This window comes from Ahaetulla prasina, chromosome 9 (genome assembly GCF_028640845.1).
Source record: "Ahaetulla prasina isolate Xishuangbanna chromosome 9, ASM2864084v1, whole genome shotgun sequence".
Classification (NCBI taxonomy): Eukaryota; Metazoa; Chordata; class Lepidosauria; order Squamata; family Colubridae; genus Ahaetulla; species Ahaetulla prasina.
Window position 1 is genome coordinate 12,734,553 of NC_080547.1, and position 26,634 is coordinate 12,761,186.

The window sequence follows — 26,634 nt, forward strand, 5'->3', positions numbered from 1 at the left end:
AACTTTAGAAATCTCTGAGAAATTGAGAAACATTTAGAAATCCATAATGTATATACTGATTCCAAATCATTTGTATCCTTTCCTTAAAATAATTTTGTAAATTTTTGTGCAGAGAAACCTTGTAAACTAGAAGTTCATATATTATTCTATAGTGTATCATTTACATTCTTATCACATAACTACTGTATAATGAAGTACATCAAGATTAATAGTTATCAAGTGACCAGCTGACTTTTGTTTAATGTTAGACCTGAGTGTCCTTTGTTTAAGAAATTATATAATTAATAGTACTTAGATCTTATGTTTTTATTTGCCACAATATTTGTTTTAACTGTTATGTGGAAAAAGAATTCCACTTACCAGAATTAATGAGGCAATATTGCAGAATTATACTCTGGTAACAGTGCAACTTTGTAAAAAAAGATAGGAGATGGAGTCCATTTTATTTGTACCTTCCAGACTCTTTTTTAAAAAAAATATAGATATATACTTTTCACACAGAAATTGGTTCTTTTTGCACATCCACAATATGTTTTCCCCCCCCTTCTGGGTGAATATGTTCACCACCTCCTCTAGTAATAAATTGTATTGAATGTTAGCATTTAAACTCTTAGCCATAAACTTTATTGTCAACACCAAGTTATTGTTTTGCATTTCTCATTAAGAAATTGAATTTCTGTGAGCTGTTTGGTATTCTCAGGGTGTTCATATAGTATCACTGATAATAAATCTTGCCTAAGGGAAATCTAAGGCTGTTTAGTAGCACTCTATGTATTCATTGCCATTCAACTCCCATTAGTAATGAGGCCTCTGTTCCTTAGAGATTTGTCCATATCTGCTGTGCACAGCTCTGAGAATCTGCTCATTTCCCATGCCTGACTTTTCATTTAGGGTAAAGGTCTGTGAATTCCGTATAAATATTTACAGCTACTTTGTTGTTATGTCAGAAAGCTCTGATTAGTGAGTTCTTACAAAGAATAATGTCTCTATTAAATGGAAACAGAAAAAAATAAAGTAAGATTTAAAAACTTAACGTGCATAGGCACCTCTGTAGCCATCTATACCAGTGTTCTTCAAGCTCGGCCTGATTTAAAAAAATAAAATAAACAAAAGGATATTAATTGTGTGACTAACACTCTAAAAACCTATAATATAAAAGCAAGGTAACGCTGGATTTCTTATTAATAGACAACATATATTTTCTGAAAGTCTGAAGCAATGAAGCAAAATGAATTGAGAGGGTTTGGGAAGGGAAGCCATTTTGAGAAAACTTGAAATACATGCAATATTGATTTTAGCACACCTTAGTGATGTTGTTACTTTGTGGCATTGTAAAATGAATTGGTTGCTCACAAAGTTATGTTTGATTTATAAAATTTCAAAGTATGGTTTCTTCAATCTTAACTAATTGATACAATTTATTTCCAAATATTCTTTATAAATGGAGATACAAGCTGTTGAACTAAGAATATAGCAATTCCTATTTAGCTTAAATAGGCAGGCAAAATTAAGCGAAAAATAAAATAAAACATGGCAATAAAACTAAAATTATTTATTCATAAATTTGCATCAAAGAATACTTTTTCAAGTTTCTTAAGATCTTATTTATTATGTTCATAAACTCATGAAAATTGAAGATTTGTTTATGTATTAATCTAAGTATGAATTCATTTCTGCAAATTTAGAACTTGATTGTTTCTCTGTAATAATTGCTTGATAGGTGGCCTGGCTGGTAAATGCAGTAATTCAGGTGTGTTCAGATTTCTCCTAGCTTTGTTTTTAGAGCTGCAGAATATTTTATGTATCGTTTGCTTTATAGCAAAATCAGTATTAAAAACCAATAGTATTGGTTAACCCAAATCAGTCTTAATCAATAACTTAAAATTTACAAGAGATTTTAATGTTCTGTTAGTTTAATTATTATTTATAGGGTCATTGTTTTAAATTGTTTTGCATTATGTCGCATGTTAAATCTATTGTTAGTATATTTTAAATAATATTTGATTCTGGAAAGACAAGAGGTAAGCTACCTTATCTCTTCTAAAAATTTATGTGCTGCCTATTCCCATTTAAATATCTCAATTTAAAAGGCAGAGAAACAAATATTGGGCAAACCTCTGTAATGTCAGGTTCAACAAAAGTTAAGTAACACCATATTTGTTTATGGAGAGGGACCTAAGGTGAACGGGGTTACTTAACACTTAAGATAAATTTAAAGAATGAGGAACAGCTGTTCCAGAATTGGTTCGTGTTTTTCTTCCTCATCGCAGTATCTGTGTCATTCCACGCATTGAAGTCCTGAACAATATGCTCACACATATTGACGTATTTTCCGGTGAACTGAAATATAAACAAAAATCCATTATACTGTATAGTCATTCTTTCTAATATCATTTTGGTAATATTGCTGGAACAAATTGGATCTTCTACCTTAGCTTGGCACTGATTATGGAAATTGATATTTCTGTTCAAAATGAAATTATATTCTCCCTTAAATTACATCTTGTGAAATATATGAACATTGCAACAGACAGTGTCTATCTTTTTTTTGCATTTGCTAATGATTATTTCTGTGGGTTTTCTTTTTTAGTTTTCTTATTCCTGATAGAAATGTCTAGTTTAGGATTGTGACAAAGTGACATTCACTCAAGCAACATTCGAAGCCCATTGTTGAAACTGCGTCACCAGAACAGATTAAGGGAGAATCTTGAGAAGGTTCCTTTTCTGCCCTGTGTTTTACTTTCTTCAGTTGCATAGATGCTGGTTAACAGAACTGCAGCCATCATATTGCCTAGGGCATGGTTAGAGTCTTGAGAAGATTTACATTAATCAAACACAAACAGACAGTGTAGCGTGAAGAAATTTCTCTCCTGCCAGCACTGCTCACAATCCTAATTAGGTTTATTGGGGCAGAAAAAGAAAACATGTCCCTCCACTGCTCTCTGTCTTCCCCACGTTGGTTAAGTTGCTAACTCCTCTTTGAACTGATCCCTTAACCTTTATTCGTTCCCTCTTGCGAGAGGAAGGCCCTGATTCCTGAATATTGTTCCTAATGTGGTTTATAGTTGGCAGGCGTTAATTTCTGAAAGACCTGGCAGACAGGAGGAAAGCAGCAGTAGGCAAACAAATAAAATGTTCTCAACTGGGAAGCCATGTAAAAATATTCACCAGGGATAAATGAGAGAAATTGGGGGGAAAGCAGCATTGGGAGCCTGGCAAAAGTCTAGTTGAACATACAGTAGAATTGGAGTTATAACCAGGGACAATGAAAAGAAAACATTGTGAAAATAATATAGTACTGGAAGGTGAGCTAGAGCATTAATTGTCATCTTAGTAAAGGAGCCTTATAGAAAGATAATTAGGAACCCTTTTAAAATAGAATAAAGCCTTTAGTGGTGAAAGAATTGTATGTTTATATAATGACAACCAGTTGCTGGAGACACGATAATAGATTCTCTTTCCTACACATCATTTTGTTCTCTGTTCATGGATCAAGAAAATTAAAAACTAAGGTGGTGAGGGATAAAACCTTTAATGTGAAATTTGTTAAAGTGTTCGTGAAAGTAATACTTTCAGTTTTGATGAAGTGGCAATATATCCATCTTGTGTCAGAAAATGGAGAAGTAGCCAGATCTAAAACTATTATGACCACCGCACAGTCAATTATAATAGATAAATTCCATTTTATCTAAAAAAAATAAGATATCAGAATGCCTGATTTTTCTTTAAAAAGAGAACACATAAAAATACTATAAAGCAAAAAAATCTGTTATTCGGTATTCCCTGTTCTAGTGCCTTCTGCTTCTACATTTTGGGATGATGGCTGTGATACTTCAGTACTCTGGAGACAATTTGAGATAAGTTGTTTCATACCATTTCATTGCTTTTATATCAGTTATTTTCATGTTTACCTTTTGCTTTTTGCTGAAGCTTCTTTATTTTGATTTTTAATTTGCTGACCGTTCAGGATGAATGGATGCCCAGCAATAAAGCATACTAATTCTTTCTGGTAGGAATATTTCCGGAAGAGCAATATAAATAACTATACTATAATCCATTTTGCTGCTCTGCTAACACCACAGTACAGTAAATACTGGGAGGGAAAACTGATGAAACTCCACCTCCTTTTTCCTGTCTCCCGACTGATTAAAAGCCTTCATTGATTTTAAAGCATCTCTTTAAAGAAACCATCAAAACCAGATAGATAGCAGGTTTTTGTTTTGTTTTTTTAAAGATTTTGAGTGGAATGACTTTTCCTGGATAATTTTTTTAAAACCCCAGGTAAACTCCAAGTCTTCGTTTCCTTATATCAGATGCAGTTTTTTAAAAAAAGGCTGGGAAATAGCTTATCTTGAAAGTATATGGCAAGCAATGTATATAACAGTAGTTAGTATATGTATTCTGTGTAGCTAGGTTATCATTGTGCATTCGCTTTTCTGAGAGATGGTTTCTATTTTGTGAAAGCATATTTTGCTCTTGGTAGCCTCTGTTTGAGAACAAAGCTTTTGACAGCCAAGAAAGATGTCTTGCATGGAGGAAGCAGGCAGCAATACTGTTTTCTTGATCAGAGATTCTGAGCTGAATGCAAACCTTTATCCTGCTTTGTAAGAACTCGCTTGCCAGCTTTTGTGATTTAGCCATACGCAAGGCTGGTTAATGTCTCTGTGGTAGTTATTGTTCAGTGTTAGTAAATGATTATAATGGTATTGAATATCGTATTTGTCTTTAACAACGTTGTAAGAGGGAAACACTGTGCTTAGTAATCAAAGCGGCTAATTTAATAGGAATGAACCAGGGACTATGGGGATTTTTGGAAAACAAATGTTATATAGTCTGTAATCTATTTTAATTTGACAATTTCAAAATTGGATCAGTGGAGTTTTGCAAGTAAACCCCTTTGAGATATGATTACTGGCTGGGTTAATTATTGTTGCTTTAAAAAAAACAGTCTGCAAATTAGGTTGCCAGTTTGTATATTTTATTAGGTTGTCAGTTTGTAGATTTAATAATATTACTGGTCCAGAATTTGAACAGCTAATTTGAAAGATTCTATTGTCAATATGTGTCATAATACTGCTGATGCAAGGCTCTGTGATGCTTTGTGACAGCATGGGAAGTATCTGTATCCATTTGCAATTATCACAGTTAATGCATGTCTCAGCAGGTGGCAACACCTCACTCACCTTAGCTCAGAAATATTGGACCTGGTAGTATGTGGATAGGAGACCACCAGCGAGTACATTCAAGGCTAGACAGGGAAATTGAAAAAACTTCCTGTAAGTAGACAGTAGCGAACCACACCTATACTGTTGCCATTACTTAATGTTTCTACTAAGTTACCAGCAATCAACCTGACTTAAAAGAGACTTCACTTTTATCTTTGCCTGTTAAAGCATCGAAGTGAATTACTGTAGATACACTGAGTAGTAGAGGGATGCTGTGAACTAATTTGATTTAAAGTAATTTTTTTTTAGAAGAAACAGAGGAAGCATATTCTTTCCTAGAAAAACACCATTCCAGTTACTCTTGTCTTTAAAATCGTTCACTAGATAAGGCATTATAAATCTTCCACTTTCTTTCAATTAGTAACAGCAAAGATTTTTGTATTGCATAAGATGATCTTTTTTTAGCTTTAGAAGCTTTAGAGCTCAAATAAATTTGAGCTGAGTTAGAGATCATATGCTTTTTAAATGTCAGTTCCAGTATCTTCAGGCAAAACTAGATAGGGTGTCTGTGTCGGATTTTAGAGAAGTGCCACTCAGGGCAGAAAATACTGATCTAAATAGACCCATGATCTGACTTGATAGGAGCAAGATCTTGGCTATTATTCAAATGAAATAATATGCTCTTTACATCCTACATTTTATGGTTTATTTGGGCATTAGTGTAGTGTCTTGCTTCTCTTACCTTATCCTCTGTCTTCAAAATCCTCTTTTTATTTTATTCATAGGTTATTCAACAGGACACTATATACTATGCAATAAAATAGGTAGACTTCAAAACAAGAAAAATCAATCTATATTATGGTAAAATTTATTTTTTAAAGAAATATCCTTTTTGAAAAGAATTGCTCAGTTTTAAAATTAAGTTTACCAAAGCACATATGTAATAAATATATTAGGGTTAAATGAAAATATAAATGTTTTAATTAAATCCTGTTCCTATATCACAAAACAGTTGACTATCCAGAAATTCTTAGCAGATCTTTTTTCCTTAGGAGTTACTGTAGTAGATCCTGTAGTACAGCTGATTATAGCAACTAAATTGAAGATGAATAAAATAATCAGTAGAATTTTATACTTCATTGATGTAAAGGTTCAGGCTGTTGGTCAAACCATAAAGATTATAAGAATAATTTATAAAATTATTCTATGGAGAAGGGTCAGTAATTGTGGTTTATCCTTTGCTTTTAACAGGGTTTTGGATTCTAATTCTCAGTCATACATTTTAAACTATGGAGGGCCAATCCTTATTGCTATATTCCTCTATTTGATTGATGGAATATGTTGGGAGAATCATATCTAGTGTTCTCTGTATGCCAATGTGTATTTCATGTATTTTAGCAAATGTACTCTTATTCCTTACAATGTAGGGCAGCTTTCTGTGCTTATACAACAGGAAGTATAGTAAAAATAAGACTAGGAGTCTCTGAAATTTATTCTGTGAACTTCTAGTCATATTTGTTGGATTTTAATTTTCAGTACCATCTTACATAGAAGATGAAAATATTTTGGGTACCAGGGAAATCTAATTGTTCAACTGCTTCAAGTACAGTCTAAAATTATCTTAAATGTTCCTTGCACAGATTTGAAGTAGAAGATCTTAATAGCTGTTTAATGATGCAAAGCATGTGAAATGCAGCTAATAGATACAACAATTAAAATTGCTGTAAGCTTATTGGGCTTACTGTAGTTATGACTGTGGTAGGTAAAATAAACAGGTGCTTTATATGAAAACCAACGCTTGATCCACCTAACTGAGTGTTGCCTATTTTTAGGCACTGTTCTTCAAAGATGCTCGAAATTTTGAATCTCCTGCATCAAACATAGGTTTTCAGTCATTGAGATATAAAGCCTTCCCTTGATTATTTAGATTATCTCTGCATGGAAGTTTATATAGTTTTGTTGTTTTGAAACAAAAGATTCTAGGTAGATCTTACATTAATCATACTTGAGTTTCAAATTATGAAATGTAATTGATATATTTATATTCTTTACTTTGTCTTCCAGTTTCTCAAAGTCATAATTACAGAGCCAAACTTGTAGAATTATTTGATTTGTTTAAAGTTATTAATAAAATGTTGTTTGCTTCCCAGCGTAGTTGTTTGTGCCACCCATAGTTATCTTCAGTGAGATGGGCAACTATACAAATTTTATATATAAATAAGAACGTACTTTATAAACTCAGTTTATCAAATTGTATTCTCTGTTAGTAGAAGAGGGATTTTTCTCAACTTAACTTTATTTTATTGGTTCAGAATTTCAGGTTTTGCCCAATGCAGCCGCATCTTAGTGTCTAGAAATCTATAAAATGGAACTTGTCAATGCCATGGTGTTTACCAGTAATTATTTGCTAATTAAGAATAACTAGGAAAATGGAAGCCAGTTCTGTTTGGTAGGTTCATTATGACTAAAGTAGTTTACTACCCTGTTTGTAGAATGAATGAATTATCAATGGTAAAAAAAACAACGAATACCTTTGGGAAGAACAGTATTTGGTAGAAGAAATGTTTGTCATTTTTTGTTGTATTTGAAAATCCTAAGCGAGCACAAGTTCGGCAGCAAGTTAAGCTTTTGACAACACTCTGGCTCCCACTTACAGTGCAGCACAATGGCTACATTGAGTATAGCTGCTAGGGAAGCCCTCCTTTCCTGCTGATTTTGTAAATGCAGTTCTTTCTCTGTGAAATATCCTGACATCAGCTTTTGGAAAAATCCAAGGACCAGTGTCATGGAACAGTGCTAAAGAGCTTGCTTGAACGAGGACTGAATGGCTAGACTATAGCTGAACCTTTAGTAACTAAACTCTTACAGTTTCACTGTATTTATACTTCAGTTGAGAACCACTTCAGGGTAGTGATTAAAGACACAAGGCTAGAAACTGGGAAGCAGTGAGTTTCAGTCCTGAAACCAGCTTTGTGAATTTGGTCGGTCTCGCTCTCTCAGTTCTAGTAAGGTACTGGCAAAAACCACTTCTGGAAATGCCACCAAGATAGTCCTTGCTTAGTGGCCCTTGCTTAGTGACCAGTCACTTAACTACTATTTGAAGTTTACAACAGACTAAAAAAAAAAACAACCTACAACCCATCCTTGAAGTTATCGAGGTACTGTCCTGGTGTCTGGAAGCCGTACGGGTCTGGATGGGGAGAAACAGGCTCAAGCTCAATCCCTCCAAGACGGAGTGGCTGTGGATGCCGGCATCCAGGTACAGTCAGCTGCAGCCGCGGCTGACTGTTGGGGGCGAGTCACTGGCCCCGATGGAAAGGGTGCGCAACTTGGGCGTTCTCCTGGATGGGCGGTTGTCTTTTGAAGACCACCTGACAACCGTATCCAGGAGAGTTTTTTATCAGGTTTGCCTGATTCGCTAGTTGCACCCCTTCCTTGACCGGGATGCCCTATGCATGGTCACTCATGCTCTTGTTACCTCTCGCTTGGATTACTGCAATGCTCTCTATATGGGGCTCCCCTTGAAGAGCACTCAGAGGCTCCAGTTGGTTCAGAATGCAGCTGCGCGGGTGATAGAGGGAGCCACTCGTGGCTCCCATGTGACAGCACTCCTGCGCAGGCTGCACTGGCTACCTGTGATCTTCCGGGTGCACTTCAAGGTGCTGGCTACTACCTTTAAAGCGCTCCATGGCTTAGGACCAGGTTACTTACAGGACCGCCTACTGCTACGATTGCCTCTCACCGACCCGTGCGCTCTCATTAAAACCACTCATTAAGGAAAATGGATTTGCTTAACAACCACATTCACTTAACAGCCATGAGATTTCCTTAATGACTGTTGCGACTCTGATTGTTGCAAAAATGGTTCCAAAATCAGGTAAAATGGCATGGTTACCCACTTAATAACTGTAATATCTTGACCAGAATTACAGGCCCAACTGCAGTCATTAACTGCTACTTACCGTATTTTTCAGACTATAAGGTGTACTTTTGTCTCCCAAAAGGGGGTGAAAATGTCTGTGCGTCTTATAAACCGAATATTGCTGAAGCCCCACCCACCAGCCATTTTTTTGCCTCTGCATGCCCCATTTTTGGGCCATTTTTCAGCCTTTTTCAAGCTTTTTTTTGGCCCATTTTCGGGGCTTTTTTCTGCCCATTTTTGAGGCCTTTTTCAGCCCATTTTCAAGGCTTTTTTTTGGGTGGGGGGCTATTTTCAATGCTTTTTTCGGCTTGTTTTTGAGGCTTTTTTTTTTTTTTGTCATTATTTCCCGGAAAAAACAGCCTGAAAAAAATCTCAAAAATCGGCCAAAAAAAAAAAAAAGGCTCAAAAACAGGCTGAAAAAAGCCTTGAAAATGGGCCAAAAAAAGCCTCAAAAACGGGGCGTGTGGAGGCCAAATTTTTTTTTTGTTGATTTCCTCTTTTAAATTTAGCTGCATCTTATAGTCAGGTGCGTCTTATAGTCTGAAAAATACGATATATGTTCAGGAGTCAAGACTGGCTCAAAGTTTCAAAATAAAACCAAAAAAACTTGCATAAATCTTTTTCTAATATAGACATTAATCCGTTACTTAAGGGTTGGTTGTTGCATTTGATATGGCATTCAATGTATGATAGCGTGGTATATGTTTGAAAAACATACTGTCTTTATAATTTGCTGAGTAAGACCAGATGTTTGAAATGGGCTGAAAAGTTAATGGAATATGTTGTGCCAGTTTTGAACCCCTTTCAGACATCATACAATAATGCCTCCAGTGTTAGTCCTCCCTGAAGAAAAGATAAATGCTGTACATGTACTTTGGATGATTCATACAGTATCATCTGATGTGGTCATCTCAAAATAATTTGTAAGGATTGTCAGTTGGCTGCCCCCCTCTGATTTCCTGTTTTGATAGTCCTGACTAACTCTGCCTCTTTAGTTCATTGTTATAAGCAATACAATAGCTGTTGTGATTTTTAACTTAGTGCAGTATGAAGAACCTTTTTTACTTTTTGTAAGAATCGCATAATTTCAGTGCAATAGAGTTTATGTTGTAGATCTTCCCTTGAATAAATACAAAGCCTCTTTCTAAGGGGAGTGGGATGATAGAGTGTTCATTCAGGTGTAGTGTAGTTTTAAAATAAGACAGGCCTCTTGTTTCTGCCTGATATAACAGTTATTGAAAAGAAGAAAGTCTGGTTCGGCCTTGTTGATATACCAGATGATGCTACTGTTGAGTCATTGGAAAAAAATTACGAAATACTGAGGCTTGAGGTTGATCTTGAACACTTATGGAAAAAGAAATCTGTTGTTATACCGATTGTTATTTAAGCCCTGCAGTGATATCTAAAGGATTTCCTTGATATCTGGAACTATTTAATTTATTGAACCCGAACACCCTAATTTTACATAAAAACACGCGGTATGGAACTGCCTATATTCTTAGATGCTGCCTAAATAATTCTTAGTGTGGTATCTTGTTGGAAAGATAGTTTTACCTCCATGGTAATTTTGGTATTAAACCATGTATTCAGCATATAATCATGTTCTGTTAAACATGATTATGAGTAAAAATATTCCCCTTGTATATATGCTTTGTTTGTGTGATGGCATATTAAAGTTAGTGTTGGCTTTTATTGAATTATACAGAAGAGAGCAGGATTCTAATAAAGACAGGACATTTCTCTAAATTAATTTGTTACCTTGATCTTTTCCGCCTACTACCAGTAAGAGACAACATTTCACAGTGGAAGGGAAAGACTAACATTCTAAGGTCCCAGCCTCTAAGGAGTGGCAGTGCATAACAGCAATATATCAGATTATTTGTGGTTTTCTCTGTTTTGCTATCATTGCTCTATTTGCTCCTCCCTCCCCTTCAGGATGGATGAAGGGAGAGGGGAAAAAACGGGATTGGGGAATCTGACTTGGAGCCGATAAGGTTCTGAGTATCTATCCCAGAAGCCCTTTGTAAAATTTGTCCTCTTGACATATGCACAGTGGTGGGTTGCCCCTGATTCGGACCAGTTCGCAAGAACTGGTAGTAAAACTGGTGGGAGGCTTCGCCTACCGACCTGGACATAATCATCAACAATCTGCGCATGTGCAGAAGCACGCGTGCTCCCATTGCAAACCGGTAGTAAAGGTAAAGGTCTCGCTTGGAAGCTAGATTTTCATGTAAAAAGATGAAGGCAAAGAGAGAATAAGTATGGAATTCTCAGTAATGCATTTCTGAGTGTTTACCGCTAAACCTAGAAGCACATTTGCCTTAAGTTTTAGTAACAGAATTGAAAAATACTGTAAATGCTAATGCTGGTTTTATTAATAAAGTTTTTAAAGCTTTGAAACAAAGCTGCTTAATTGCTTTATAATGCTATACAGTTATAGCCAATTTTCAGTTGAGAGTTTTGTGTAGAGTGAAATGAGTTACTCAATTGTTTTTGTGTGCAACAAATTCTTAAATACTTTTCTAATAGATGCTTTAAATAGCTTAGGATACAGTGTATATTTGTTAAAATCTATTATGTTTAATTTAGGAGTAAATCAAATTATTTTGTAGTTGTTTGAACGAATGACTGAACTATATACTAGAATATTAGTTGTCCTGATGAATTTAACCATGCATCTCATTTTAGGTATTCCGATAATTTTATCATAATGAATTATTTCAATTAGGTGAAATCGTGTGGAAGAAAGGAATAGAATATTTATGTAACAGAAGCACTACTTGAAAGACACCTTTACAATTGTTGTGTAATAGAATAGAATCCCATGAGCAGATCATGGTGTTAAAATCTTCCATCTTTCTTTAGTTTCTTTAGTAGCAATTCAGAATTGTGCATCTTAAAAACAAAGAAATAAAAGTGATTATCCTTAAATCTATTACATGGAGGCTAACATTGATTTCTTGTAACCTGAAAACAACTTATATGATGCTAACTATTTTTATTTGTTATTTTGCTTTTCAGGTTTCCCCTCAAAAAACCTACAAGGTACGTTTCTAAGTGTTTGACTTTCTGTATCTACTAAGAAAGTTCCGGTCATCTCCCAGCTTCCAGTAAGCTAATATGGAAGGTTCTGGATATATTTAGCTGCACCCCACTAAGCAGATTGAATTATCTGAGACATAGGAAATGAACCATGGATTCCTGCCTTTGGATAGATTGCTTTCTCAAATAGAAATAATATGGAAAATGGGCATATATCATATTAATATATTAAACATATTTATGAAATCTATTAATAGGGTTCTTAAAATTAGCTCAGTTTATGTAATGCAGTAAAAAAATGATTCTGTTCCCCTTTCTGTTTGGCTCCAGGCATGGCAGCATTCTGAGCAGAGAGTCTCCAGCAGACAAGAAGCAGAAGGTCGAACGCTGCATTAGTGCCCATGATTTTGACCCAACAGGTAGAATTACCTTCACATCCCAAAGAACACCCAGATCTTCCTGTTGTCCAGCTTTGGAATTAAAAAGTTGCCTAACCTCTTTTGCCAATATTATATTTAAGGGCAATAACAGGTTTTCTGCATTTTTTATTTTCCACTTTAATGGCATAATTTTTGTCAGAGGGGTTGCGCACTGTTCCTCATCCTTATGTTTTTGAGTTGCATACTTCTGGTGTTGCATCATAGATGGGACTTTCGTTTCTTTTTAAATCTACCTAGAAAGTTGAAGACCAAGGTAGAAAACTACACATTAAAGAAGAGATATTTTTGAACCCTTATGTTCAGATTATATAACAGATAATGTTTTAGTTTTCCCCTGTGTTCTTATTTTGATTCAGTTTGAGACTCTGTGACTGTTCTTCTCTGTTTATTTTAGTTGGAAAACTAGTGTTGTGAATGTAGCATCCTGTAGTACACTTTCTGCACTTACAAACAGAGTCCATTGTGACTTCTTTAAGCATTAGAAACTCCAGCTTTGTTTGAGTGTATAGCTTCGGGAAACAGATGTATTAAGCCTATCCAACAGTGTTAAACTGCATTAAATTTTACTCATTTGCCTGTGAATTATAGTCATCTGTATATACATTGCCTTCGAATTAATAGGGATGCATTGATATGGTAGTGTTATTGCCTCTCAAGGCCATTGCTGGGAAACTGTTGAGATGAGGCTGCTGGAGTAGACAAGCCAGAGGTCTGATCCAGCAGAACATTCTTATCTTCTTAAAGAAAAAGCCGTATTACTAGCAATTAGCCCATGTGGGCCAATGTAAATGAGGAACTGCAAAAATTTATATTTATTTTGCAGGCTTTTTCTTGATTATGGTGCAGCAATTTAAAAAGTACACTGTTGTTCAGTTCACCTGTCTCTGGGAATTCTTTTGGGTGGGTCTTGTAATCCATTTTCTCTTCAGTACTCGATCTTGCTCTATAGATAATGAAGCTAGATGGATTGTACTGTCTGCTAGTTTGCTTGTCTATGGAGCAAATGCTTAACGTTCCTCAGCTCTGGAGCTGAGGAGTGTTTTCTTCTGAGTGAAATTGCGCTCAATTATTTTATATTTCTATCAACTTTAACTGGACACATTCATTTTCTTTCTTTTGTTTCCCTGTACTTGTAGACCATCTGTATTGCATTCAGAGTCTAATGCTGTCTTGGAAATTAGTCTGCATGTGAAGGTTCCACCCACCCCAACCTACTAACCCAGACTGACTGCTGTATGCTCCTAACTGTGTGACTGGCTTGCGGGTGAGCCTCTTGGCCCCACATGGTGTGTTGCTTTTCATTTGTGCAATTTAGCTGTTCTGTCTGTTATTCTCCAAGAATTTACCACAGATGAGAATAACTTTGAAGATCGCAGTGTGTGATACAGGAAGATGTATAACTACAGAGAAAAAAAAAACCATACTATGTTGGGATGAAATGTTTATTCCTTCTCTTTGCTAATACTTTAAAAAATGAGATCTTGGAGGTAGCTCTAAGGCTTGAATTTTGGAGAATTGGCTATTCCCTACATAACATAATGTAGCATTTCCCCATCTATAACATAAAAAGAATATTTCTTTAGAGTTTGACTGTGAGGGTGAATGAAGTGTGATCTTTTTAAGAGTTGGGCTTTTAATATAAAAGTAGCTGACATTTCCAAATTTTGCCAAATTAGTACAAATGGACATTAAAAATAATTGAAATAAGAATAGCTGAAGAAATGAAAGTATTTGTATACTTTCGTATGTCCCTACAGCATTGTGATTGGGCATATTCAGGATCCTTTGAAGTATATCTCCTATGAAGAGATATCCATGAAGCAACACATCATCCCTAGCTATTTCAAGGATGGAGGAAAAAAATATTTTCAAACTAACCAAGGCTTTCTCCCTTTCCCATTGTGGTTGGGATACTTCAAATATTAATTATTTTCTGTGCACAATTGGCAAATATAGGGCTTTGCATAAAAGGCTGTGCATTATATTTTTATATTTATAAAACGTATTTTCCAATTACTCTTTACTATAGAAAGGAGGGAGCTTGATTACGATGCCTTCTTTTTTTCTGGAACTTTACATTTGATGTTATCTATACAGTCAACTACTATTATTTCACATTCTGATTTCAGATGTTATCATCTCTGTATGCTCATATCTTGTTTGTGTTTTGCATGAATTAACCCGATTGTAGAAATCATTTTTAATGAAGTTTTTCCATGTTGGTCTCCATATTTCCTATATCTCTTTCTCCTTTTCTCCTGCTTTCGTGCAGATAGCTCCTCCAGGAAGACAAAGTATAGCTCAGAGGAGAGTAGATCCGAGACATATGGTAAGCTGAAGCAGCCACTGTAGCCTTGTGCCTTTGTTCGGTGTGTTCTGTTCCAATTGTTCTGTGTGCTCAAGGCCTCTCTGCCTTTTCCCTGCTATGCATGGCTAACTTTGCATCAGGGGAAAGGACTGAGCTTTTAATGTGGCTTAAATGTGCAAGCTTGCTGGTGGATACTAACCTTTGTAGCGAATATTAGATGTTTTTTTATATTGTCTTCCAGGATCTAAATGACAACTTTTCTTTGGGTTGGAAAGTTTGAGGAATTGGCACTAACCATTATGTAGGTAAAACAATTTTCTGAAAATGTGGAGTTGTACTCTGTGGAATATGATAGCAGTTTGCTTGAAAAAAAGGGACAGTCTTTTTATTTTATTTTTTTAGCTTCTCGACTATTACTTGTGGTGTAGGTACCTCTTTGTTATATGAAATATTTTTAAAATTCCATAGAACTGTAGCATGGAATGGAGGATGGCTTTTTAACTACAATGACATTTCAGTTAATTGCACGATAGAAACCTTTATAGCCTGCCTTAATTTTTTGTCTGCTGCTCTTTAACCCTGTGAATAGTTGGATATAGCTTAAATTGAAACACCCAAAGCTGTTAAAATTATTACTCATAACCAGTTCCCAAAGATTTCCTTGGATTCTAGCCCCCATCCCCACCCCCCAAAAAACACACCCTATCTCTTCTTTGTGGAGACAGAAAGTTTTATAAAATAGATATTTCTGTCCCTTTGATTGATAGGTAAGAAGCACCTTTAGTGGAGGCTGCAGATATACCCCTAAAAGAAATCTTAGCCATCTCTTTTAAAACATTTAAAAAAAATAAAAACTGTGTTTGCAACAATGGGTGAGTCTGGTTTTATCAAATTAAAATCCCTTTATGGGGATTTTATATAGTTCCTTTGCAGCTATTTGCACATTTTCTACATTCAGAAAAAAACATTTATATAACAATTTAAAAACACAGCTTGGAACTGTGTTGTAGATCTCTTTCTACATTCTCCATTTATTCGTACCCATTTCCTGTATTCATATCCATGTTTATACTTAGTCCTGTTATCTCGTACATGTTTGACAAACTAAATAACTAAATTAAAATAAATAAATAAGAAATTGTAATGCGATTGTATTGTACAGAAGTGTAACTGCTAGTTTTAGTCTTCCTTAATGTACTACTGGGAGAAACCACTGCATAGCAAAGGTGTTTTTTTTTGTGTGTGAAATAACTAATCTACCTTGTTTGTGGGAATATTTAGTATGCATATTAGAATTATTTATCTATAGTTTGTTTTCTCTGTTGCATGCTATATCTTGACTTTTCATAAACATGTATAATAAAGCATGACTTCATAACACAACCCATTTCCTCTCAGACTTCCTGCAAAAATTCTATGTTCAGTTACAATTTAACTGTGAAAGCTCCTCTCCTTTCTTTGCAGTAGTCATTGGCTTTCCTAGGTTGCTTCCTTTTCTCCCTCTTTTTTCTAGTCCTGAAATCTGTGTGGAAAGTTTGCAATATTTGTTTTGGATGGGAGAAGCTATTTAAGAACCTTCCAGCAGAAAATGCTCTGCTTTATATTGCTGATGACTGCAGTCTTTCTGCTTGCTTTTGGGCATTGGGAAAAAAATATCTAAAAGTGTCAAAGGAGATTAAAGGTGTGGCAGTTACCTTTTTTGAGGTGAAAACTATTGAAATTCCTTTTCTGAATGAAAGGTCCGTAGACCTTGATTGCTGTATGGAAAGATGTAAAGTAAGTAAGGATTACCATTTTAGCCAGGATCAAATATTTTTTTCAGTCTTTCTGTTTCTTAACACCTGAAAGGATGTTTGCTATAGAATGGTTAAGTGTTATATTCCTTTATATTCCGAAGAAAGAGATCGACATAGCACAGTTCCAAGCTGTGTTCTGGTTCGTTCGCACCTCAAGAAAAGTAATTTTAAACATTTAAATGCTTCTAAGAAGGCATGTCGAAATCAAGTTATTTACAGAAATTGTAGTTTCCTAACAAAAAAAGATAACAGCTCTTGAGTTAAATACAAACAATTTTGACATAAGTATGACTTTGTTTTACTTTTTAGTTATTAAGGAACTCTATAAACACCCAGCCATTAAGATTATTATGTATTTCAATCAACTTTACAGCTTTTAAAACACACTATTGCATATGCTAGACACCATGAAAACAAAAACTGAGGGTTCATAAATCTCTTATACATTTGCTTGCATTACTTTCCAGATGGATACTTTGTGCTATTCCATTTCATTTACTTAGGTCTTTCTATATCATAGCTATAAGCAAAAACTATAAGCAAAAACCATACTTTAAAATTCTTGGTTCTGCTTTATAACTACAGTATAACATAATATCAAGGCTTATGAATGAGTAATTTCAGCCGATAGAAGATCTTCATCTGGATCAATACCAGTTCCTTTTTTTTAAAGCCTTCTTTTGAATATTCTCTTAAACTATACTTGTGAAATTTTCTAGAAAGTGTCACAAGGCATCTATTCCAAAACATTTAATCAATAGCAGTTTTGGAAACAAAATTAGGAAGATATTTACAGAAAAATAAACTATTCATGACCATGACTGAAATTGCCAAAGTTTTTTTTCTTTTAGGAAGATATGCTCTTACTCTAAGATTTGTCTGCTAGGCAATTTTATATGAGTAGTGGTTCATTTATTTGGCTCTACTTCTTCACTACACCTTACCTTCAACACCATGTTTTGAGTCAAGGCTAATAATATTTAATTCCTTAAAATTGGAGGTGAAGTGATACTCAAGATTTCTTTTGGTTTTGGATTTTTAAAAATCAGAAATATAACCAGTTCTATTCTGTATTGGGCAACTTTGACATTACGTTGATAGCATGGTTAAACCAAGAATACAAACCAGAATAGACTATACAATTAGCTTTCTTTGGGAAATAGTCCGTAGATAGCTTGTGCTTGCATTTTTATTCCCTGTATTTTGTTAGAGGGTTTTTAAAAAAAATGAAATTAGTACATAGGCAGAGAAAAAAAATGTTGCAGTTCTTCATTATGTGTGAGCAATTACTTACATAATGAATTTGAAAGCTGCTGTATTTATCAAGAATTATTGCTGTATCAAAATTTATTCTTATTAAAAGTTGTTTTACTCATCACATATGTGCTCTAAATAGCTGAATTGATAGAGCTCCATCCAGTGATGTTTGGATGAACGCTTTAACTTTGCTCTAGTATTACATAATTTTGTACTTGAAGTTAATTAGCCAATTATCTGAGCAATTGGATGCTTTTGCACTTTTCTCCCCCACTTTCTTATTCAGGTCAATTAGTTGTCTTAGTTATGAAGCAGCTTCATACGGCCACATTTTAATAAAAAAAAATCAATCTGTATCTATTCTACTTCATTATCCATGTATCAGTGGACTGTTACATAGGGTTTACCCAGAGCAAGAGACAAAACATTAAAGTTAATCTTCACTGAGTTTACATAGTATTTACCTCATTAAATAGAGAAATCCCCTTTACAATTATTACAGCCTTCAGCTATTTTATGCCTATGACAAAAGAAGCTACACAGTGAGCAATTTGGACACCATATCTAATAAAAAAATATCCTCAGTAGAATCTAGGCAATAAGAGCCTATTACCTTGACAATCTTTTCCCACACAGTGGGAAGAGACAGTGAAATAGGCAATTTTCAATCTCGGATTGGCAATATCTTTAGAGAATCTTTGCATTATAGAGATGCGATGATATTACCCTGTGATAAGCCTGGCACGGTTTATAAGAAGTGCTATTAATTAAATGACCAGCTGTTTTGGTAGTTTGTTGCCAAGGTAACACCCCGTGGAACAAATCTAGACTTTGACGATTGGATTGTCTATTTTAAAGTCATACCAAAACAAAAAACAGCCCAGGCCCTCAGCTCCATAGTGTGATTCAACACAATTGTATCCATAAATGGGAGAGAATATGAGTGGAATCAATCACTGTGTGCTGAGTCTCATAATTTGTGATTCCCAAATGCATCAAAGTATTGCTTAATGAGGAGCTTACTATCAATTAGTGAGATACATCCTTGATAATTAAGATTTTTGAATCTGAGCTGTCACTGAACATAAACACAACGAAAGGTATTTGGAGTTAGATACACCAAAGAAGTCCTGATGCTCTTTCATTGGTGTAGCCCACATCTGATTGAAATGATCGGCTTCTCTTTGAGGAAAAAAAAAGATACAGATTGCGTCCCTTGTAATTAAGGTTTTGTTGAAATATAGGTCATATTTTAAAGATGCAAATATCTGAATGAGTACAAAATGGATCTTCATGGCATTTAATAGATTAACAACTTGAGTGATCATTCCTCGCAGTTGAGTGTGCAAGGCTGTAATTTACTTTGTAGTAATGAGTTCAAAGCATGATCAGCTTCCACTCCCTGAGAATTTAAATGGCTTATTAGTGGTTACTTTCCTGCTAGTGGAAAGATGTATGAGTCATGCCCATTTGAGTGAATCTTTAGTCATTTTTGAGAATAAGACATTTCATCCATTTTATTCGGAGAGGTTATACGTATGGAATGATTTAAGAGCAATAGCATTTAGATGCACATACTGCTCCACGGTGCTTTACAGCATTCTCTGAGCACTTTATAAATATCAGCCTATTGCCCCCAACAATCTGCATCCTCATTTTATCGACCTCGGAAGGATGGAAGGCTGAGTCAACTTTGAGCCAGCCTGGACTGAACTCCTGGCAGTGGGTAGAGTTTATCTGCAATATTGAATTTTAACCACTGTGCCAAACTATGGATTTAAGGAACAATTTTGAAAAGATTTATATTTAGAATATGATCAATGAGGGGGACTTGGTTCTCTCTGAGCTTGGTTGTTTTCTTGCAGACGTTTCATTACCCAAACTAGGTAACATAGGTAACAACCAAGCTCTGAGAGCACCAAGGACCCCCTCATATCAACCCTGGGCTACAAATATTCTCCTTTATTAATATGATCAATGTACAAAGCAAACTTTTCCTTGCTATCTCTATTTCATATAATCAGAACTTGAAAGGCAATTGACTTACTATCTTCTCCCTTCTATCCAAATCTTTCATGTTTGGTTTTCTTCCATTTGGTGGACTTTGAGAAACTTCCATCATCATATGATTTTTCTCTGATGCCTACACTGATGTCTCGTTGTAATTTTTTAAATTTTTTCTTCTCCAGGTCTAGTTCAACGATGCGTTATTATTCAGCGGGATGAAAATGGATTTGGGTTAACAGTCAGTGGTGACAATCCAGTCTTTGTACAATCTGTCAAGGAAGGTAAGTAGGCTGATAAAGGATCACTATAACTGTGCCTGTTATAGTTCTATCACACAAATCTTGCAGTATGCAACTGCAATTCACGAAATATAAATGTACTGTGTGCTGTAAAAACATGCTTAAGTCATTATTCATTCAGTGTGGCCCTTGCACAACAGGAAGGAATCTGGCGGAACATATTCCAACCAATACGTTTTATTAAAAGGGATGAGTTTTTGTGAGCTGAAGTTCCCCCAAAAGCTTATGCCTTTTAGTAAAACATGCTAATTGGAAAAGATGCAACCGCACCCTTTCTAATTTTTTGCTAACAAGACTCTTTTTCTACAGTACCTTGCATAACTGGAAATGCTAGAAATAGTGTATTGAATTCTAAGTAGCTGATTCTTCTCTCTAGATGGAGCAGCCATGCGGGCTGGGGTTCAAACTGGTGACCGAATCATTAAGGTAGGATCATTAAGTGCTGGAAGAATAAATTGAAGGAGGAGAGAACTAGGAATGCTCCAGTAGTTTTCATCCCTGTATATATTTTGCTAAACCTAACCTCTCGGGAACAGTTTGAAATGCAGGCTGTCTGTCTATATTTAGAATTAGCAATACAAATAAACCCTTCTTTTGATGTACAGGTGCGGTGAGGAGTGCTCATTAAAGCTGAATATTAAGTGGCAAATTATTATTTTTTCAAACAACCCCCTCCCCTCCAGGCCTATACCAAATGGGGGTTTGAATTAGACACAAAAGAGACAGTCTAAGCATAGGTAATGGAGCATCTGAAGTCCATTGAACTTAAGTTAGTGCTTTACGGTGAGCAGTAAGTGCCTGTTTCCAGCTGCTTTTTAAAAAAGATTTGCTTTGTAGGCTGATATAAATGGTACTCGGTTCCAACTTCATGACCTAGGCCCGTGATGGCGAACCTATGGCACGCGTAGTGGCATGCGGAGCCCGCTCTGCACGCATAGCCCGCGTAGTGGCACGCGGAGCCCGCTCTGCACGCTCTGCACGCATGCGAGCCGTCACCCAGCTCAGCTCCACTACGCGTGCACGCACGCTTCCCACCGGCCAGCTGATTTTTGGGTCTGCCCTGCAAGCGGGAGAGTTGTGCACATTCTCCTCACTTTCTGCTGCCTATGCTTCCCCAGATCTCCGGAGATTCCCCTCCCAGCACTGTTTTGGGAGGCAAGTTTTTCTCCCCCCCCCCCAGCTGTTTTGGGAAGCAAGGTTCCCCCCCCAAGCATTGTTTTGAGATGTGAGGCCAAAAGGAGGGTGGTCATGCGCACATGCACAAGGGGGAGGGAGGGGGGATCACATGCGCATGCGCAGTGGGGTGTGGCATGCAGGAGGGGCATTGCATTATGGGTGTGGGCATGTGTGCGCGCACAATAGCGCGCACACACACACTTTTGGTACCCAAGGATAAAAGGATTAGCCATCACTGCCCTAGGCCTTAAAACCTGAATGACATATACATGGAAGCAAAGCCAGAATTCCTGCTTCCATGTATATGTCATTCAGGTTTTAAGGCCTAGGGCAGTGATGGCTAATCCTTTTTTCCTTGGGTACCAAAAGTATCCTGTGCAGTTGATTTTTTTTCTTAGCTAGCCCTCAGAATTCCTAAAATTTAGCTGCAGAGTACTAAAAAAATAGTCTTTTTCTGTTGTTTTACAAATATATGCTCTGTATGCCGATTTTGTTTTTTAAAAGAGGTGGCTGAATCATGGACGGTACTTTCATTCACCGTGATATTGGAACAGATTTCCTAATAAAGAGCATGGTGGACGTTAAATCAGTTTAGCTCTGTAGATTAGGAGTTCAGTCATCTAACAGAAGCTGAAAATCAAAATAAGCTCCTTTGTTATCTTTTGGTAGGTGAATGGAACTCTGGTAACACATTCCAACCATTTAGAGGTGGTTAAGCTGATAAAGTGTAAGTAGTTGCTTTTCAAGCTGCTTTATGTTATGCTACGCTACACTACATTGTGTATATTCTTTAAAGAGATTTCAGCAAGAGATTATGAAAGTCAAACTGTCATGATATTTCCAAGGATTTGATTTAACAATAGTATTGAAATATCCCATATTTGAAAAACTAAAGAGTGTAGTTTTGAAAAACATTTTCAAGAAACCTTCAAGCCTAGTGAATGAATTTTGATTGACAGTTGACTTCCACTACATACTGTATTATCCCACTTCCTATTTTTGTTGTGTTGATTGTCCACAATTGATCCAGTTGCCCGTCTTTATTGAGTCCATATTAGGGCTTTGCTGTTCTGATTCATTGTTCCAGTCTTCTCCATTCTACTTCTTTCCAGAAGTGTTAGTGTCCTTCTTCCTCAGCTTCTTTTAAAGAAGATGAAGTTTAAATAACAACAGATTGATTCAAAGCAACCCCTTTTCTGCCCCCACGATTGAAGCTCTGGGTATTGGTTCAATACCACGACTATAAACGAGCTAATGAGAACTCAATGGAGGAGAGCCGAATGCTGGGAAAGATTGAGGGCAAAAGAAGAAGGGGACAACAGAGAACGAGGTGGCTGGATGGAGTCACTGAAGCAGTTGGCAGGAGCTTAAATGGACTCCAGAGGATGGTAGAGGACAGGAAGGCCTGGAGGAATGTTGTCCATGGGGTCGCGACTAACCACAACAATAAACAAGCTGAATAAATTTGACCTACTTGAGTTCATGATCAGGCAGGCAGATTGGCTCACTGACACATCTCAGTGTTTGTACTGAATTAATCTATTTAAGCAAAACAACTATTTGCCCTTTCTCAAATACCTATACAATTCTGCTTCCTTGTGGGGGAAAAACTGGCCTTTGTATGTTGCGCTTGATGTCAAGCCATAGTAGCGCTTCCGTGAACTCCATTCTTTTATTTTGAAACAAATAGGAAGTCTAGATTCAGCCTTCCTTGTCCCTCGTCTCTCAAATAATGGTGTTTCCTCTTCCGTCTGCAGCGGGTTCCTATGTAGCGCTCACTGTGCAGGGGCGCCCACCTGGGTCGCCCCAGATTCCACTGGCCGATTCTGAGGTGGACTCAGCTGCCTTTGGGCATATGTCTCCCATCATGACCTCACCTCACTCCCATGGATCCTATGGAAACACAGAGAGAATTACCAGTCCAGTGCTGATGGGGGTAAGATATTCATTGATTTTGATTGGACTGTATGGCTGGAAAAGATTCTTCGCCCTACTTTCCTTGTGTTTAAGAGACCCACTCTGGAACTCATCACTCTGTTGACTGTATCGCAGCAGAATAATTTATATGAAAGTGTGAGAGGAAGATGGAACTAGGACAGCACTAGAGTGGGTATTTGCAATTGGTCTGATCTGCTGCTCTGGATATTTATATATCCAGCCCATAAACCTTTCATGTTCACGATTTTCTGTTGCAGTAGGAGAGAGAAGACCATGTGGGAATGAAATTGAATTAATAGTAGAATCTGATTAAAACTTAGTTAAGATTTGTTGTTGTTATGCTTAATAAGGTTGTTAAGACTTATATGTTGTAGGAAATCTGTTCAAGTTTAGGCAGACTGTGTTTGTAAATGGCAACTGGCCATCTTTTCTTTTTTAGGAGGAAAATAACATTGTTCACAACCAGAAAGTAGAGATTTTGAGGAAGATGCTGCAGAAAGAACAGGAACGACTTCAGGTACCAAAAAGGAAATTTATGAAAAAGGTCAGGCGTGGCCGTTTAACCTAACGTAACATTATGTGTTCTGGTTGCAAAATAGACAGTGCTCCTGGTAAGAAACCAGAAAAGCTTGGGAGATGGAATGACTTTGTGAAATTCCTTGTACAAATTGGTAGAATGGCTGTTCCCTTTAAGCCAAGATTGGGGAGTCTACGACCTAAATAACATAGTTGTAATCGGTCCGATTTAGAAACCCCTCTCCCATCCCAGTCTTAGATGATAACATCCCAGCAGTACTCCTTGGGAGGCTGAATTCTGATTTCACAGGCGGTGGCGGGGGGGCAGCCATTGTATGAAAGCTAATAGGGTTTTCCTAGGACTTGCTTGCTTGGGCCAATAGCTGGTCTAACCTGGTCTTCAAAACCATGAAGCAGGGAACCATGACGACAATGGTTCCTCTTATCCTCGAACCCTTTCAGTTCCTGCAGGAAGACTACAGCCGCGCTCCGGCTCCCCGACTGCTCAAAGAAATCCAGGAAGCCAAGAAGCATATTCCTCAATTGCAGGAGCAGTTGTCCAAAGCAACAGGCTCTGCTCAGGTAACAGGAACCGGAAGGCTTTTACAGTCCGGATGGATCTGGGCTGCCTTAGCTGGGAATGCCGGGTGAGAGCGAGCTGTTCCCATCCACACGCCTTGCAGCAATTCCCGCAAGCCCATTTTGGTCCTCCAGGGATAGCAAATCAAAGGCCGAGCAGACAAATGCCAGCACTGACTTCTAATTTAGCTCATAGAAACTGGTTTTGATAGGGAGAGCATTATATGCAGAAATTAAAGCCTTGCGATAACAAATTACACACTTGCCACTTTTGCTAAGAGAGACTGTTTGGGGGTGTTTATGCTATAGCTGCAGGCAAGGATGTCTCCGCTTTTATCTGTTGGTGCATCCCTTAAATTATGAAGAAGCTGAGGGGTGGTTATTTGTTTTGCTGGCTTGTTTACAGATAATTAAATCGTTCTCTAAGCAGGTGGCCCTGCTAAATATCTTGCATGATCACCTGCAGCAGGCTGTTTAAATGTTTTTTAATGTCTGCTGTTTCTTAGACTTCTTTTTGTCCGTTTGCAGGATGTCGTTTTGTCTTCCAAATCTATATCCGAATCTTTGCAGATCACTGAGGTGGAAGCTGAGAGGGGGGATGGGCCAAACAAAGGAGATTGTCATTTTGGTGATGGCCCCCAGGTGAATGACACAGCGGAGGTGAGCTCTTAACTGAGGAAAAAAACCCCAGATGTTTTATTAACTCAGTGTCTCTCCTCAGCTAAGAGGAGGGAGATTCCAGTACAGGTAATCCTCCACTTAACATGACAATTGGGACCAGAGTTTCCATTGCTAAACAAGGCTGTTATTAAATGAGTCACACCTAGTTTTACAACCGGCTTTGTCATGGTTACTAAGCAGATAATTGCAGTTAGGGGAATCATGCAGTCATTAAGTGAATCCGGGCTTCCCCTATTGACTTCGCTTGTCAGAAGCCAGCTGGGAAGATCGCAAATGGCAGTCACATGACCCTGGTGTGCTCTAGTCATTGTAAATACATGCTGGTTGCCAGGCATCCAAATTTTGATCACATGACATGGGAATACTGAAACAATTGTTAAGTGCGAAGACCAGTTGTAGGTTATTTTTTGGGATGGGGGGAGACGAGTGCTAAATGACTGGCTGGGGACTATCTGTATATGCAGAATACTGTAATTTTAATTTATTTTGTTATATTCTCTGTCCTTATAGTAAGAAAGTAGAAATGTTTACAGGTAGCAAAACAGCTTCCTGATTGAGCTGGAATTTCCTGTTTATCCTTGCAACAGCAACCCTATATTTGTGACATTTTATTCTCATCCTCCTCCTCCTTCTCAGTTACTACATTTAAAAAAAAAACATTTGGCAACTTTGTATCTCCAGATGTAATTATTAGTAGTCAACAGGGCTCAAAGTAATTCAGAAAAACCTGGATTTATACAGTCTTTGTCAGAAAGCGTTTTTGGTGGATTGAAAATTGAGTTTTGCTTTGCCCCATTCCTCCTTTACCAAGGGATTTTTGTAACGCACTGGTTAATATTTGAAAATTTTAGCTGTCAGAAAATTGTATCCTCCTAAAAAGATCTGAATAAACGAATCTAACATAGTTTCCTATCTTTGGACATTCCTTCTGACTGGAGTGAGGCAAACATTTGACCTGGGTTCAGGGTCAAAAGCTGCTAACCTGATCCTGCAAATGTCGGAGATAACTGACAAGACTAAAGTGCGGTAGTCAGATTCTGTGCACAAGTAAAATCCCACGTTAGTTCTATGAAGCTTTGAGACACAAGAATTTATGACCTCCCCAAAATATGAACTGTGGAATGAGCATGACATAAGCTCACATTGGTTAAATTCCTGCTCTCTTTGTGTGTGTGCTTCCTGTCATTACAATTGGCTGGTTAACTTAGTGTGGTCTTCCAACTGGCCCCACCAATGAATTGCAGTGGTTCTGTTGTGGGGTAATTATTCTTGTAAACCAAAACTGTTTATTGCCACGGTGAAGATTAAAATCGGCATTCTGGTACTTACTGACAGCGTCAAATGGGACGCTGACTTACAGATCTTGAATCCACTGTGGCAAAAGAAAATACAATTCCAGGTATTTTGTAAGCTGGTTTTGGAAATTGGTTATTTTTATTCCCTTAAAGAAACATTGACCCTTATTGAGGCTGATTTGAGATTATGTTTCAAAAGGGACTGGAATATTA

At 36.9% G+C, this 26,634-nt stretch overlaps 1 protein-coding gene across 6 annotated transcripts in view; it reads left to right on the forward strand.

Annotated features, from left to right (window-relative positions):
- Window positions 1-26,634, forward strand: part of ARHGEF12 (Rho guanine nucleotide exchange factor 12) — a 69,382-nt gene that overhangs the window by 12,947 nt on the left and 29,801 nt on the right. Inside the window, exons 1-11 of one of the 6 annotated variants that reach the window (XM_058194777.1) lie at window positions 3,835-6,026; window positions 12,109-12,132; window positions 12,460-12,548; window positions 14,842-14,898; window positions 20,120-20,218; window positions 20,613-20,662; window positions 22,082-22,139; window positions 23,170-23,348; window positions 23,790-23,867; window positions 24,329-24,448; window positions 24,974-25,105. In XM_058194777.1, the coding sequence (XP_058050760.1) occupies window positions 5,866-6,026; window positions 12,109-12,132; window positions 12,460-12,548; window positions 14,842-14,898; window positions 20,120-20,218; window positions 20,613-20,662; window positions 22,082-22,139; window positions 23,170-23,348; window positions 23,790-23,867; window positions 24,329-24,448; window positions 24,974-25,105 (1,047 nt within the window). In that variant the 5' untranslated portion in view covers window positions 3,835-5,865. Of the gene's footprint in view, window positions 1-3,834; window positions 6,027-12,108; window positions 12,133-12,459; window positions 12,549-14,841; window positions 14,899-20,119; window positions 20,219-20,612; window positions 20,663-22,081; window positions 22,140-23,169; window positions 23,349-23,789; window positions 23,868-24,328; window positions 24,449-24,973; window positions 25,106-26,634 lie in introns of those variants that run through there. The other 5 variants (XM_058194775.1, XR_009156506.1, XM_058194779.1 and 2 more) reach the window with 5 other exon arrangements.